Here is a 16,245-nt window from a genome sequence, read left to right as displayed (position 1 = left end):
AGCATGCACTGCATTAGTCTGGCTGCATCATGGCCTTGAATAGAAACACCAATGCATTTGAATGGAAAATCCAACTAAAAGTAGCGGAGTCGGCCCAGTACATCACAGGTAAAGCCCTCCCAACCACTGAGCATATCTACATGAAACTCTGTCGTAGGAAAGCAGCATCCATCATCAGAGATCCCCACCACCCAGGCCGTGCTCTTTTCTCGCTGCTGCCATCAGGCAGAAGGTACGAGTCCCTCAGGACTCTCACTAGCAGGTTCAAGAACAGTTACTACCCACAACTATAGATAAGGCTCTTGAACAAAAAGGAATAACTACGCTCCCTTGCCCATCCACTGAGATGTTCCCACAACCACTGATCTCACTGTAAGACCCTTTATCTTATTTCATGTTCCTGTTATTTATTGCTATTTATTTACTCATAAATTTACATTTGCAGTTTGTTGACTTCTGCACTCCAGTTAATCTTTCACTGACCCTGTTATATTTACTATCTATAGATTTTAGTATGCCCACAAGAAGATGAACCTCAGGGTTATATGAACTTTGAAGCACAGTGGAGCTGTCATTGGGATCTTGACCAATATTAATCCCTGAACCAGCTTCAGTGAATAAAACATTATCTGGTGTTATACAGCCTCTCTCTCTCTTTGCTTGATTTCAAGTGGGAGCCTAACAAGGACAAGGCATGTATTGTATTGAAAGTAATTGGACTAGAGTCATAACATGTTGTTGTATAGAAGCATTCCATTCCACTCATTTTGTCCGTGTCAACTGTATGGAAGTCATCCAGCTAGCTCCCACACTCCTGGTCTTTTTACATGGTCGAGGTTGCTTTTACTTTTCTCCTATTGATCCAACTCTTTCCTGAGTGTTACTGAATCTGCATCCATACCATCATTTGGACAAATAACACAGACAATCCATTGATTCACTCTAAATTATTTCATGGGCTTGAAGATAATTTTGCTCAGTTGCAGCCTCTAAGAATGATGCTCCAGCTACTACAAGTATCGTGGTAGAGTTGAGGGACAAATTTTACTTTGCTTCACTATGTTTGAAACTCTTGTTCTGTATGTTCCTGCGATTCAGGCCACATCTCCCAGCAGCGAGACTGGCTTTGATTTTATCCAGGAATCCAATGATGACCTGAAGCTGCTGATCACGGACCACGGGGACTGGCTGGCAAGAATGAATGAACGAATGGAGACACTTCAAATGAACACAGCAGTGTTTGTACAGGTTAGAGGAAATTGTGATGTCTTGAGTTGAGGTACAAGATATAAAATACTTGGTTTAGCCTATCCTCCCAATCACATTCTATTCCCACAATGCAACTTAGTGTGGATGATGGAGACAACCTACAACTTGTATTTCTTTCCTCAGTCCCCTAAAAACTTACAGTAAGCTGTCTAAGAATATAAGTAGACAGGTGACTGAAGGTAGGTCAGAGCTTTGTTTTATAGAGTATCTTTAAGGCAGAGCGATTGGGGACAAGTTTCATAGCTTACACTCTATGGAGAAGAAAAAGAGACTGGAATTGAAGGATTGCAGAAATCTCAAAGGCTTCTGCGGCGGGAGGAACTACCTAACAGACCTACAGTTAGCAGCATGAACCGCTTGTTTCTAATATTACATAAAATATTTTCGTGTAAGCTTATATAGAAAGCAGATGTTTCTGTAGACAAAGGTAGAAACACCATTTAGCATAATTCATATAGAGATATTCAATCTATTGTCTCTTACTCCTATTACAGAATGTGTGTCACTTTTAGGCAGGGGAGGGGAGGTTAATATGATAAAATCTGCCAGCTAGAATGTAATTCTCATACCTTCATAGCAAGTCTGAACTATATCAGAATACCTACAATATCTTTTAGATCTTAAGTATGTATAATGCAGTCACTGGAATTTACAAGGACGTGATGTGACTTCATTGAAATGTACTAATTCTCTGTGGCTTGATGGGTTAGATATTGAATCTGCGTGTCATCTGGAAAAGGAGCATTCTTGGAATACGGGTCAACCAGTTAGACTCAGGAAGAGGAGAAATTACTCAGGGTATTGGAAATCTGTGGAACTCTGCACTTGGAGGAGTGTGAATGCTCGGTTGCTTGATCACTGGATGCTTAGACTCCCAAGGGGAATCACTGGATATGGGGATTAAGCAGGAATGTAGAAGTTAGGCACAGGATCAGGAGGATCTTATTAAGTGGGAAAGCATATTCAAGGCCATCATAATGCCTACTTTCTTCTTAAAAAAGTGTGGCAAGTATAATGTGAACAGTAGAATTATTATGGTCCTTCTGCTTTATGTGTGTGTGGGACAAATACAGATACAATATGACATTTATAAGATGCAGTCTGCTTTGTTTTTTTAAGTTTCTTTGGAGTATAAGTGTTTTCAATGTAATATTGTATTTCAGATGAACACAAAACCCCGGATTTGGAATAATAAACAATCCACCAAGTGCTACAATCGTTGGCCAAGGTCGACAAACGCAGATGACACACGCTCAGAAATAGGGTGGTCCCCAACGAGAACCCGGAGAAACAGTGATGCTGCATCTGAGATGTCGTGCGCTTGGTAAAAACCTGAAATCTTCAACCACCATCTCCCCCTACTGTCTACAGTCTGGAAGTAGGGCGAAGGGATTGCAGGGGTGAAATCTAAGGCACCCCAACACATTCCTGCTCATTAACTGTTCCAAACTTTCCAAACTCACTAAAGGGTCTCCTTTTTGTAACTGGCTCAACACCTCCAACAAGAAGTTACTGTACATTCTCATTTTGGTTGTGTTGTAATAAGGGTCAGCCATAATCCTTGTCAGGAGGTCACCGATTCAAATGCAAACCTTGACCCAAGCTATCGTTCTTGGTCCTATAATGAAGAACTGTACCATGGTTGGAGGCTCTCACTATCTTTTAGAGACATTAAACTTTACCTCTCAGATATTTTAAAGAACTGAGGAATTCTCTGCAGTATCTTAGCCAACATTCATCCCTCAACCAGCAATATTTTTAAAAGTTTTGTCATTATCAGATTGTTCATGTGGATATTGGCAGTGCAGAGATTAGTTGCTACATTTCCTTACAGAGACTATAATCCAAAAAAAACATTAGGAACTGTGATTGACTCTGTTGCGATGTACCAAGGTGGGAAGGTGATATATTCAAGACGGAGACTGAAGAAATTGGATAAAAAACCAAAGTAGTGCTGGAAATGTCTGCTTTTATTTGTCTCTCTCTCTCTCTCAAAAACAATATAATAACTTGACAATTCATTTTGGTTTTGAGGGATAAAATATTAGCAACAATGGGAACTTAATTTTTCCTCCTATTCAAAATAATACCCTGGACTCAGACTCTTCTACATTTACGTGACAGGGTGGATGGGGCCTCTGTTTAAGAGACAGCTCAGCCAGTAGATCAAAACTTCCTCAGTAGCGCATTTTGGCTGCTCAGCTGTAGCATACAACATAAGTTAGACTAATTGGATTAATGTGTGTTTGGGGGGAGTGAAAATAATCAGAATAATTATAATAATGGGTCAAATGATACTGTTCTGTACTAAAGGGTTTTAAAAAATATATCCTGAACGTAACTGTTTTTGCTCACTTATGTATGAATGCCTCCTTTTCTCACAAAAAAAGTTTTACCAGGACATCTTGCATTATATTTCACATCACTGAAGATGTGTCCAGAGGCATCATTAGATGTATGTACACAGCAGCTAAAAATGATAATTTTAGGTAGATCATAAAATAACATTCAATTTGTAGGGTATTTTGATGTTAATTAACAATTTGCATCTTGTGACAGAGAAAAGATGCTCTTAGATTATAAACAAAACTATGACCAAATATTTTAAATTATATTAGAAGACTTTGTAAAATGAATATGCATTTGTAATACAGCAATAGAACAATATGCAAAGTTCTCATAACTATTAATAAAGTTTCATACTGCAATATTCATATACAAGTCATCACTAGATTTTCTGTGAATCCATTAAAGTAATGTCTTGAGATTCTCATGCAGTCCAGAGAAAAGAGAAAACTGAAGGGATGATGATCCAGTATAGACCCTTTTGTATGGAGAACAAAATGAGGTCAGAATTCAATTCAGTCAAATAGCTCTTCTGAATTGCAACCATAACATTCCACTTATTACAGCAGCTAGGAATTAAATGGTCAAAAATACCTGACACTGAGTTTCCCCAGCATTTTTTTTTTTGCTCCAGAAGAATCTCTGGCACCTGTAACTTGATGTAAGGTTTCACTGCTAATGTAATGACCTCTCTGTAATGTTACACTGCTAATGCAATGGCCTCTCTGTAATGTTTCACTGCTGAGGCAAATGTAATGGCTTCTCTGTAATGTTCTACTGCTAAGGTAATGGTTTCTCCGTAGCAACAATGTTTGGGTTATGACTAGAGATAGCGGGGCATGCTAGTCAATGAGCAGGATGTTGTTCTTTGTGAGTCTGGGAGCCGGGAATTTGCGGTCTTTTGTTGGGGAGAGATGAGGAGAGAAGACATGAATGGAGAGAGTTGGTAGACCACCGGACGGGGTGGACTTAGAGCGAGGGTCCAAAGGTCAGCGATGATCAGAGGTCAGTGGTGGACAAATGGCCTTATCAGTGAGCTTCAACATCTGTGCATTAGACTGTTTCATGAGGATGGGCCGTTTTATTTTTCTTGTTTCTTTACTAACCATATAGTCAAATTAAGAATTATAAAGTTCAATTGTTTAATTGCATAATGTGTACTGTTTGTTATTTCATGGTACTGATTTGTACCGGGGGACACATCGCAGAGCATCTTCCCAAACGAGATTTCTTAAGTTTGGGTGGGGGGGAGGCTATCATCTCCCTAGATTAAGCCGCTAGCCGAACCAAGATTTACAATTGTAAAAGACCATGAAATTCTGCACCCAGACATACAAGAAAGAACATCTTGCTTATTGGCTAACATGACCTGTTATCTCTAGCCATAACCCAAACGTTGCTGCTACAGAGAAGCCATTACATTAGCCTTAGCAGTGAAACATTACAAAAAAGCCATCACATTAGCCTTAGCAGTGAAAAATTACAGAGAAGCCATTACATTAGCAGTGAAACCTTACAGCGTGTTACACGTCCAATATATTTAATTGTAAGAAATGACAACCAACTGATGACAGTAACATAACAGGCACAGGAGGAAAGTGTGACTTGGCTATCATCAAGGCACATGTGGAAACCAGTTGAATGACTTTGGATGATGTCAGCATGTGGCAACACGTGAGACAACTGTTAATGGAGGAGGGAGGCTGCAGGAAAGGGGTTTTATCACTGATGATCCTTGGCTATGATTAGGTTTCTATGGAGCTAGATGAGACAGTGTGGTTTCAGACAAGAGAAAATTCACTAGTCATAAGCACAGGAACTAATTTAGTACTATAAAAGAAGCTGATGCACCACACCTGATCGATGAGATTAAAATGGGAAATCACAGAAAAGATGGTCAGTAATTTAAGTTACAATATTTAAAACTTTGAATTATAAAAAGGTTAGAGATCGGTGGGGGGGGGGAGGATTGGCAAGGGAATAGACATAAGAGAAAACGAGGATTGATTTGGAAGTGGTTAGAAATCATGATAGTTTCAAAACTGAACTGGAAATAATAGCTGACCAATCAAAAGGAAAAGGTTGTAATGTTGACTTGTGGGAGCCAGGAATGAAGGTGAAGGAAGCATGGTATTGAGATACAGATCTGATTTCCTTAGAATAAACTCAAAAAAGGAATTAAGAGTTATGCATTCTTCCAGTAGATGCACTTTCTTGCAAACATTCATTGTACAGCAAAGAAATATAATAAAATCAATGAAAAACTACGTGCAAAATGGACAAACAACCAATGTGCAAAAGAAGACAAACTAAGCAATTAGAGAGAAAAAATAATTTTGAGAAATGAATTGTAGAGTTGACCGGAGTGAAGTTATCCATGCTGATCAGGAGCCTGATATTTGAGGGTAACAGCTATCTCTGAACCTGGCGATCCCGGAGTTTAGCCATGCAATCATGTGTGAACAGAGCAACGGGCTCAGCACACAGCCCGGGGGGGGGGGGGGGTACCCATGTTGAGAGGATGATGGCGAGGGAGGAGCGGTTGTGCGTCCTGACTATCTGAGGTTTGTTGGTTAGGAAGTCCAACAGCCGGTTGCAGTGGTGTATTTAGACCGAGGAGTCGGAGTTTGTTCACCAGCATCTGTGAGACAACAGTGTTGAATGCTGAGCTGAAAGCCAGAAACAGCATTCCGACATGTGTCCTTATTTTCTAGGTGTATCAGGGTAGGTGCATGACAGATGCTGTGGCATCTATCGTCGAGCAGTTCTGTCAGTAAGCACATCAGTGAGTGTCCAATGTGGCAGGAATGGAGTTTTTGATGTGTGCCATTATCAGCCGTTGAAAACATTTCATGATAACTGGCATTAATGCCACTGGGCAGTAGTGATTTAGTTCTGTAGTTGTAGAGTTCTTTGCTACAGGGATAATAGTGGCTGATTTGAAGCAAGGGGGGATAGCACCTTGGATGAGTGAAGTGTTGAAGATATCTGTGAAGACATCTAGAGCTGGTGTGCACAATCCCCGAATACTCGGCTTGGGATGTTGTCAAGTCCGGTGGCCTTATAGGGGCTAACTCTGCTCTAGAGCCCTTCTCACCCCGCTGCTGTTATAGACAGTGGCTGCTCAGCTGGGAGAGGAGTAGCTTTTGTAGCCGGCGCTGTGTTTTATGTCTCAACTCGTAGTAAATCAGTTCTCGTCTCCTCTGGTCAAGAAAGTTCTCTGAGACACACTTCAAAAACATCCCTTCCTATCCTTTTACATAATCACAATCTTTATTGAGATATTCGAATCATCATCACTACTTCACAGCTTTTATGCATCTGTATAATTCATTCACCAATTTGAATTTCAATACCCAATTAATTGCCTGTGAGGAAAGCTCCCATAAATATTTAAACATCTGTACTTCTTGACTCCAGAGATATAGCCACTTTCATCAGCACTGCAAATATTTTCAACCAATTCGATCCTTACACATCCTTTCCATACGCCTTGCCTGTCAAAATATGTACCTTCACATACTTTGAACCCATTCCCTTTTTAAGCTAAGTGGTAATTGCCAAAAAACTTCAGTCAGACGTGGTCAATTACGCCAGTGGTTCCCCAATCTCGTTCAATGCATATCTGAGACTTGGAGCTTATTTATGTAAACATATTTTGACCTTTGGTGTAGTTACAGTGTTCAGGAAGTTGGGTGAAGCATTATAGTCACAGAATCACAGAACACCACAGCGCAGAAAAAGGCCCTTCAGCCCATCTAGTCTATGCCAAACTATTATTTTGTCACGCCCAATCAACCTGCACTCAGACCTTAGCCCTCCATGGCTCTCCCATCCAAGTACCTATTTGCCGAAAATCTATTTTCTTTTTCTGGCACTGTCATGTCTATCAAACCTTTCTTACTATGTTCCCTTTATAACTTACTTACGCTACCACTTCCAAGCCGATCCCAGATTCAGTACTGATTTTACCTCCAACCACACTGTCATCCCCACCAATCAGAAGCCGTCTCACTGTCTCCCTTGGAGACTGTCAAAAGATCGAGTCCTCCCCTCATCGGGGCAGTTCGCTGCTTCAGTTCCACTTGTTTTTTGCCTGCTTTATCCCCATCCCTTCCTCTGCTCATGCAGAGAGTGAGGGGGACCGCGGCGCCGAGCCGATGCGGTAGCGTACACGGAGGGCTGGTGAGCGGATAGCCGACATTGTCTCTGGAATGTTCCGGAAAGTTCTCTCCACCGGCTTCCTGGTGCGGGCCCTTCACGCGGCCCTGACGTGGGCGGTGACGTTCGTTCTCTTCCTGTACAACACGGGTGAGGTCATCATTAGGTCGTACCCCATGTCCAGAGATAACCGCGCTGCTTAAATGTAAAACTTACCGATGTACTAAACGCGGCGGCTTGTGGACGAGGTAGATAGAAGAAAAATTCTACTCTAAGTTGACCTTATCTGAACGGCATAAAATGGTGTGTACCTTCACTGGGTTTCTTCTGAGCCCCCTCCACTCCGAAGAAAGCAAACCCAGCCTACTGGGTCTCTTGTCATTGCCAGTTTGGAGACACAAGTAACTGCAGATACTGGAACAAAGTAAAAATAAACTGCTCAGCCTGAAATCCGACTGTTCATTTCCCTCTACAGATGCTGCCTGATACCCTGAGTTCCTTTCCCAGTTTGACACTAGATCCTGGTAACCTTTCTCTGCTCTCTTCCATGCCTCCTAATAATTTGCTTTCCACATGACTCCTCGATGCATCTTTGTCCCTGCTGCCAGTGCTTGGGCTCCGAAACCTGCAGTGAAACTCCCCACAGATGCTCGGAGTCCCTGTGAATTCCTGCATGGTGCAGAGAAGCAACCGAGAACTGAACTATTTAACTTTTAAAAAGTCCTTTAATCCAAGAATAAAAGAATTGCCTTTTAAGATAAGATCATAGTTAACAAATTAAAGAATACTAATCAATCTTGATCAGTAAACAAGATCATCTCGATTTGTTTGTTGCTTCAGACTGCAGTCGCTTGTGCTTCTACTCTACTGATCACCCCGTCTTTAATTTGACTTAAACTATAACTAAAGGAAATCCTCATTCTGGTCTTTCTTACCAACCAACTGTCCCTTGAAATGAGATCTCGCCTCTCATCCTGTAATCCTGCCTTCGTGACGTGACAGGTAGACCCTCCTCTGCTTGCTGTAACCAGCTGTAAATTTCATTACAGCCTCCTTTTGAGTTTATAAACCAATCATCTCTTCCTGTACCTTCACAGCCAGCTGCTCCTGCCCTCACTTCTGCCAATTTCGAGCACTCAAGAAGTGGAAATATCTGCACTATATTTTAACATATTTTTAGAGTGGACTTATTATACAGAAGAAATTCTGAAGGCTTGTCACATACTTGTTTACATCTTTAAAAACTTCCCCTAATTAAAAGGTGCTGGGTGACATTATTCTGAAAGAATGAAAAGTTTGTGTTTAAATGGGATCTGTACATTGTATTATATTACTTGTATAAAATAAAAGCAATCCATTCAGTCCATACAGGTATTATTTGTGCACCACATGAACCTCCTTCCATTTTCCCCTGGCAAAATCTATTGGTGCCACTCACTGTTCTCTTCTCCAGCATGCTTGTCCAGCCTCCCTTTGAATGCATCTTTGTTCAACCATTTCCTCTAGCAGTGAGTTCAGAATCAGATTTAATATCACTGGCATATGCCGTGAAATTTATTGTTTTGGGGCAGTGATACAGCACACAAAAAGTGATAAGTTACAACAAGAAATATATATGCTGTATATAAAATAAAAATCAGTAAGTAGTGCAGAAAGAAAGCAAACAATAGCGCAGTTTTCACTGTCCATTCAGAAATCTGATGGCGGAGGGGAAGAAGCTGTTCCTAAAATGTTGAGTGTGTGTTCAAGCTCCTGTACCTTCCCCAATGGTACCAATGAGAAGAGGGCATGGCCTGGTGATGGAGTCCTTAATGATGGATGCTGTCTTCAAGTTCAATTATTATTCAACTGTATCTGAAATCAAATTTAAGGCATTTCCTTTTGAAGATGTCCTCGATGCTGGGGATGCCCATGATGGAGCTGGCTCAGTTTGCAACCTGCAGCTTTTCCTCAATCCTGCAGAGTGGCCCCTCCATACTAAACAGTGATGCAACCCGATAACATGCTCTGCACAGCACATCTGTAGAAATTTGTTAAGAGTCCGTGTTTTCTCTGTTCAGTGAATTTAGAAGAAATTTTACCTGATAATTTCTTGTGACTATCTCAAATTGGTGACTAATTATATATTTATATAGTCGACATGTGGAAATATTCTGTCTGTAAACATTCTATCAAATCCTTTCATAATTTTAAAACTACCATTAGATGAACTCTCAGTCTTTTCTCAAAAGACACCATACTGTTTATTCTTTCTTGTGGGAGAGATCTGTGTGGCATTTGCTACTGATGGCTGGGGGCAACATATAAGAGTGGCGTTAAATCATTGTAACTTTAGTAACATTACAATTTAGCTAAGCACACCTTTTTCCCCTACCTTTCATCTGTGTTGAACTTCATTCACTTCACAGCCAATGTCCTCAGATGGTATCATTATGTGTTGGTGCGTGGCCAAGTGGTTAAGGCGTTCATCTAGTGATCTGAAGGTCGCTAATTCGAGCCTTGGCCGAGGCTGTGTGTGTCCTTGAGCAAGGCACTTAACCACATGTTGCTCTGTGATGACACCGGTGCCAAGCTGTATGGGTCCTAATGCCCTTCCCTTGGACAACATCAGTGGCATGGAGAGGGGAGACTTGCAGCTTGGGCAAAAAACCCTACCCAGGCTTGTGCCCTGGAAATTTTCCAAGGCGCAAATCCATGGTCTATCGAGACTGACAGAGGCCTACATCATCTGTAAACATAGAAAACTTTTTATTGCAGTGCCAAAGTTATTTGTGTAAATTTTGTTCAGGAATAATCTCAGCTAAAAATGATTAAATCCACCATTATCTTCCTCTGCCAGTGTAGCCGTTGGCCATCTGAGGAAAGAGCATTTGTGATAAAATCTTCAGCATGTAGCTCAGGGTCCACATATAAACATTGATCTCTGCTCTCCTGTGTGCATCTGAGACACATACAATCTATAGCAGACTCTTCAAGTGCCACCTGCTGTCCTTACAAAGCCCTCTGAATCCATCAACAATATGTTGACCAACATTAGTGTCTTCTCCTGGGTCAATCCTATAACTAAAGCTCTGTTTATACTAAGTTGACTCCACTATTGCTTCCCTGACACCAGAAACCTGAAATAGACTCTGACAAAAAAAAATTCAAAGATGTTCCTAAAGTCTCTGAAAAGATTTAACTTCGCCCCAGACCGTGGAAAACTCTGGCCCAAGACCACCTGAAGAGGAGAAGGAGCATTTATAATGACAGGGAGAATTCATCCGTAAAATGCAGAAGCCCAGTGTAAATAATGAAAAGTGTGCACCACTTCCCAAATTACCCACATGGCAGCAACCACTTTTAGCAGCTTTTGACCCTCTTTTGGCAGAATTTGTGGATGCCACATTGGCCTTCTTCGCCAATAAAACCTACAGAACTTGAATGGGAGTATGTCATTCTTAATTACAAGAAACAGTTTAAAATGTCCAACTGTGAATAATTTTTATCCATCTTATATTTGTTGCTCAATAAATACAATTCATTCTGATTGTTAATTATAGATCTGAGGCAAAGCAAAGAGCATGGCGAGTTCTTACAACCAGTCATATTTATCCTGCTGGTTCTCTGTTCAATGTTATTGTACTTCATTACCTCCCTCATGGACCCAGGATACGTCACATTTGATGATGAACTAAAGGTAAATCAATCTCTATCTGGCACAAACTGCAGCACGTAGCTGAGGTGATTATTCTTCCATGAGAGCAGCTAAAATTAGTATCCTGTAGAAACACTATTGCTTCATACCTGAAATTATAGGTTACCCTACATAATGGCTGCCCGGGCAACAGAAATTCACCCTTACAAAATTCACAGATCACTACACAAGAAATTGAAGTACAAAGTTAAATTTGTTCTTGTTGAATTTGAGGTGGTGGTGGGGGGGGGGGAGCAGGGTAGGGGTTGGAAGTAAAGAAATAAACAATTTATCTGTCAAGTTGTATTTTTGAGGCATGTGCAAATAACCTTCCTTTGCATTGCAGAAAGTTGTGATATTGACCATTTCCCAGGAATTCAATATCACCATAACATGATTGTTACCTCTTTGTAGAAGTTGCAGCACAGAAATTGGCAATTTGTACTATTCTTCTGTGTTGATCTTTTTGCTTTACGTGAGATTTCTCCCACTCTTTATCTAAACCTATCAGGGTAGTCATTTGTTCCTTTCACCCTTAAATGTACCTAGATTTAATTTGATTGAATTCAATAATATTCACCCTTTTGATTAAAATAAGGACTTTCTCAAACATTGTGCTCTGTATTTTACTTGAAAATTGAAATTTTCAGTTCCTGAGGACTTTGTTGGTTCCTTGCACACACAGGTATCTCAGTCAAATCAGTGTGTTTGGGATGAGAAGGAACAGATGGTGCCTGTGATACAGAAAGCCCAGAGACTGAGACGCTGTGGATACTGCATGGTCCAGGTGGGAATTTCTATTTTAGAAATACTGATTTAAATTCTTAACAATATAAACATTTGTCATTGCAGAATAAATATCTCAAGAATTCCAAAAGCCTTTCACAGACTATTATTTGCTATGAAAATTAGGATAAGCAGTGAGGTGCTAGCCATGTCATTGCCACCTGTGTACTAAAGTGAAAATAAAGTATGGAGGAAATGATCAGATAATCAGTTTTTAGCGATGCTGTTGAGCAAGGAATATTGGGGAGGATACCAAACAGAATCCCTCTGTTCATCAGAGTTTTGCCATGATCCTTTATATTCACCTTTTAGACATACCAGGGCCTCACTTTAACATTTGAAAGACTGCACCCCAAACAGTAAGGAATGCTCTCTATTGCTTGGCACTAAGCTGTATTAGTAGGTTTTAATACAATTAGTAATTGTTGACATGATTGTGTGATCAATTTTTCTTTATTCTATCCACTTGGAAACTCCTGTGGCTAAGGTGAGTTACTGGAAACAGCAGTTTAATATACATTGATGTAAAATTAGGAGCCTGTTGAACCTAGGTATCATCAATCTCTGTTTTTACTTGGGTACTAATTGACAACTATGAATCCATAATACTAAAAATTTGAAATAAAGTATTTACTTTAATTTTGTAAATCTGGCTAACTTCTAGGTTGGTACTGTGGAATTTAATTTCTTGCCTGTGCATTTAGCAAAAAGAGGCAGAAGATTGACCAATCAAAATTCCACTTTAAACTAGCCTTGACTGTTTACTTCACTGCATTTGATTAAAAGATAAATTCTAATAAGTTCCCTCTGTTTCAGCAGCAGCCCATGAGGTCTAAACATTGCCAGTCCTGTCAACACTGCGTGCGGCGATATGACCATCACTGTCCGTGGATTGAGAATTGTGTGGGGGAGAGAAATCATCGCTTCTTTATGCTCTATCTGATAACGCAACTAACTGTCTTGATGTGGGCTTTCCACATTGCGTGGTAAGGATCAGTATGAAATTATACCACATACATAGGGGTTTTATAGTAGAATAGATACACTCTTGCCTCTGACCAGAAAGCTAATTTCTGTACTGTGTCTGACATCTATAGCATTCACAGAATTTTTGCTGTTACTTGCAGGTCTGGATTTTGTGCTGAACCCAGATGGAAAGACTGGCTACGTGTCAACATGTTCCTGCTGCTGGCATTCATTATTATCATCATTTTCACCGTGGTGGTTATGCTGTTGTTGGTATCACACTTGTATCTAGTGTCCAACAACACCACAACTTGGGAATTCATGTCTCGCCATCGTATCTCTTATCTGAAACACTGCAGCTCAGAGGAAAACCCTTTTGATGAGGGCATTCTTAGGAATTTGTGGATGTTTTTTTGCATGTGTAAGACAGTTACATGGGAAAAGGTTTATTTTAGAGAGGACAATGAGCAGGTTTAGAGAGTGGGTTTTCATTAATGTGTGATCTCTACTCTATTCATTTTGCTTTTCTGCCTCACTGAGATTGAGTCTGAAGAAAATGTGAACATTATTTATCAAAAACAAAGTGCTTCATGTGAGAGATTTTCTCCTTGACTGCCAGAGGCAAGTGGGAAATAGAGAGCAAAAGGGAGGCAAGATAAAATGACAAGTTGCTATAGCCGTTATGGGTGTGGTATGCAAATTCTTTCCTCTTTCCACTCCATCCCAAATCAGAGTTTTAAGTTGTGGCTCTAATCAATTGTGGGTGAGGTAATTGGGTGGTGGTGGTGGTGGGTTTGAAGGAACTGAAGTAGTTTTCCATGGTTAAGAGTCACTCGTTACCATCCTGAATAGATATTGAGAAGGATTAAGAGAAGAAAAATTATTTAAATTAGAACTCTGATTCTGGGTTCTGGATACTCATCACGGTTTAAGATCAATTACTAATGTCAAAGTATACTGATCCTCATTTTAACAAAACACATTTAATACAATAATATTTTTGATACTTCAATATGGATATATTGAAACAATAACTTTTATTTATCGCCAATTTTCAAATGAATAATTTTGCAGTCCATATCTAAAATTTATCTGCATTGAATCATTTTTATTCCAGCAAGGATTACTGTGTTTATATATATATATATTTACAATGTTAAAAACATTCAATTTTAGCAAAAAAAGCTTTTCATAAAATATTCCAATGATGCTTATTACCCAGATCTTAAGTTTACAAAATTCCTGTAAATATATTTACCTAGGTGTACCAAATTCTTCTGGACAGCATCAGTATTCAAATTCTGCACATTGTCAGAAATCAGAACTTTTATCAATGGTTTCATTTGGCAGAGGTAGCAGATACCACCCCAAGTCAAAGATTGTTAAGATTGTGAAATATTCCTTCATTGTGGTTCAGTACAAGTCCTGAAACAAACTACCTCACAGTACTATGGCAGTATTTTCATTTTGAGAGATTACAGAAGTTCAGAGCTGCCAAGAATGGTCAATAAATGCAGACTTTGCTGGCAATGCCCACATCCTGAATAATGGATGCATAAATTCTTACACTTCAGTGCAATACTTACAATTATGTACAGCATGATGAAATGCAAAATTAATGTTCCATCCCCAAGAGGATGCAAGAAACACTGGCAATAAATTGAAAGAGCATGGGGAAGGGGTGATCAGAAAGCCAGCATATCACATCTGAACCAATTATGAACAAAATATAATCCCAGTATTGTTGCATAGCCATTTGTGGAATCTTGCATACAAATCAATCATCTTGTTTCTTACAATGCAATAGTGACCATACTTCTAATGTACTTCTTTGTGGTATAGAGCAATATAAGTGAAAGTTCTTTTTTAAGAAAAAAATAATTTAAACCATTATAAATGGAAAAGGGGAGAAAAAGGAATTATTTATGAAGATCCTGTTCTAGTAGGTAGCTAGTCCAAACACTAATTTCTATTGAGATTGCTGGTCATCCAAGAAATTCTGCAAGCATACCAACATCAATCATGCAGTTACTGCTGCCATGGAGTGCAGAGGACAAGTAACTGAATGATCTTGGCTGTGATTGCAATCCAAAACCACCTAGCTCATTGCATTATTCAACCTAGCCAATTTGTCCCAATCCTACAGCATTTGTTCCATTCCTGGTAACAGTGGTCACATCTGCCCCAACAGAATAAACTTTTATGACAAGATTACATGCGTCAAGTTTCTGTACAGCCAAGTCCTAAACTACTTGTGATGTCTTTAGACCTACAATATGCACTGCAAAATGTCAAGCACAATTGATCAGATTTATCGTCTGATTTCAGATACCAGGGTGAGGGTGACTGCTTTTCTCCAAAAGTAATGAATACAAACATTTTAAGTGCAAATACAAATTTTATATACAAGAAAATAAATTGAAGGCGGACCAGGGTTCATTGAGGAAACTGAAATGCAACTGGGGACAAATTACCACTGAGAAGCAGCATTACTTATTGCCTCTACAGACAAAAATGCAAGTAATGCACAACATTTTGGTGCTGATCTAATCTTGTGCTCCATATAACTGTTTTTGTTCTATTGATTTAAAACTATAACCTCTAAATATATGTTAATTTTGTTACAAGAGCAGGGGATTTGTATTTCAACGCCTGTAATTAAATCACATCCATCAACATTGAGGCATGTTTGATATACTGAAAAAAATGGAGCGTATAACTGGCAAAACAGGTTTATAGTTTATAGCAGGAATTTAATCTACATTGAATTTAGACAGCTGGACTGTACTGGGAATTTATAAGTCATTACCATTAAATAATAGTATGTTACTGTACATTTTCCACAACTTGATACTTTAATAATTTTCTTAAAAGGTTTCTGAACAGACCAATTTCATTAAAATATTCAGCTTAATTTTGGATTAGAATCTGTTCTGTGCCTCAAATCATCAGTACTTGGAAAAATATAATGATTAAACAAGTTTAAATCTTTATTTTGTTTCAAAGTTGTTTGATTTTTCTGTTTCATTCACAAAGTTAGT

General features: G+C 39.4%; 1 protein-coding gene across 2 annotated transcripts; it reads left to right on the top strand.

The window, feature by feature from the left end:
- Nucleotides 1-7,793: 7,793 nt before the first annotated feature.
- zdhhc12a (zinc finger DHHC-type palmitoyltransferase 12a) lies at nucleotides 7,794-16,197 on the top strand. Of its 2 annotated transcripts, none has more exons than XM_059994139.1 (5): nucleotides 7,794-7,926; nucleotides 11,319-11,455; nucleotides 12,138-12,239; nucleotides 13,058-13,224; nucleotides 13,366-16,197. In XM_059994139.1, exons 1-5 carry the CDS (start codon nucleotides 7,830-7,832, stop codon nucleotides 13,679-13,681), a joined length of 819 nt encoding a protein of 272 aa, XP_059850122.1. In that variant the 5' UTR covers nucleotides 7,794-7,829; the 3' UTR covers nucleotides 13,682-16,197. The 2 variants fall into 2 exon arrangements, with proteins under 2 accessions (XP_059850122.1, XP_059850121.1); XM_059994138.1 differs by having other exon boundaries at nucleotides 13,055-13,224.
- The last annotated feature ends 48 nt before the right edge of the window (nucleotides 16,198-16,245 follow it).

This window comes from Hypanus sabinus, chromosome 18 (genome assembly GCF_030144855.1).
Source record: "Hypanus sabinus isolate sHypSab1 chromosome 18, sHypSab1.hap1, whole genome shotgun sequence".
Classification (NCBI taxonomy): Eukaryota; Metazoa; Chordata; class Chondrichthyes; order Myliobatiformes; family Dasyatidae; genus Hypanus; species Hypanus sabinus.
Note: the sequence above shows the minus strand (reverse complement) of the source record. Positions and strands in the feature narration are given on the sequence as shown.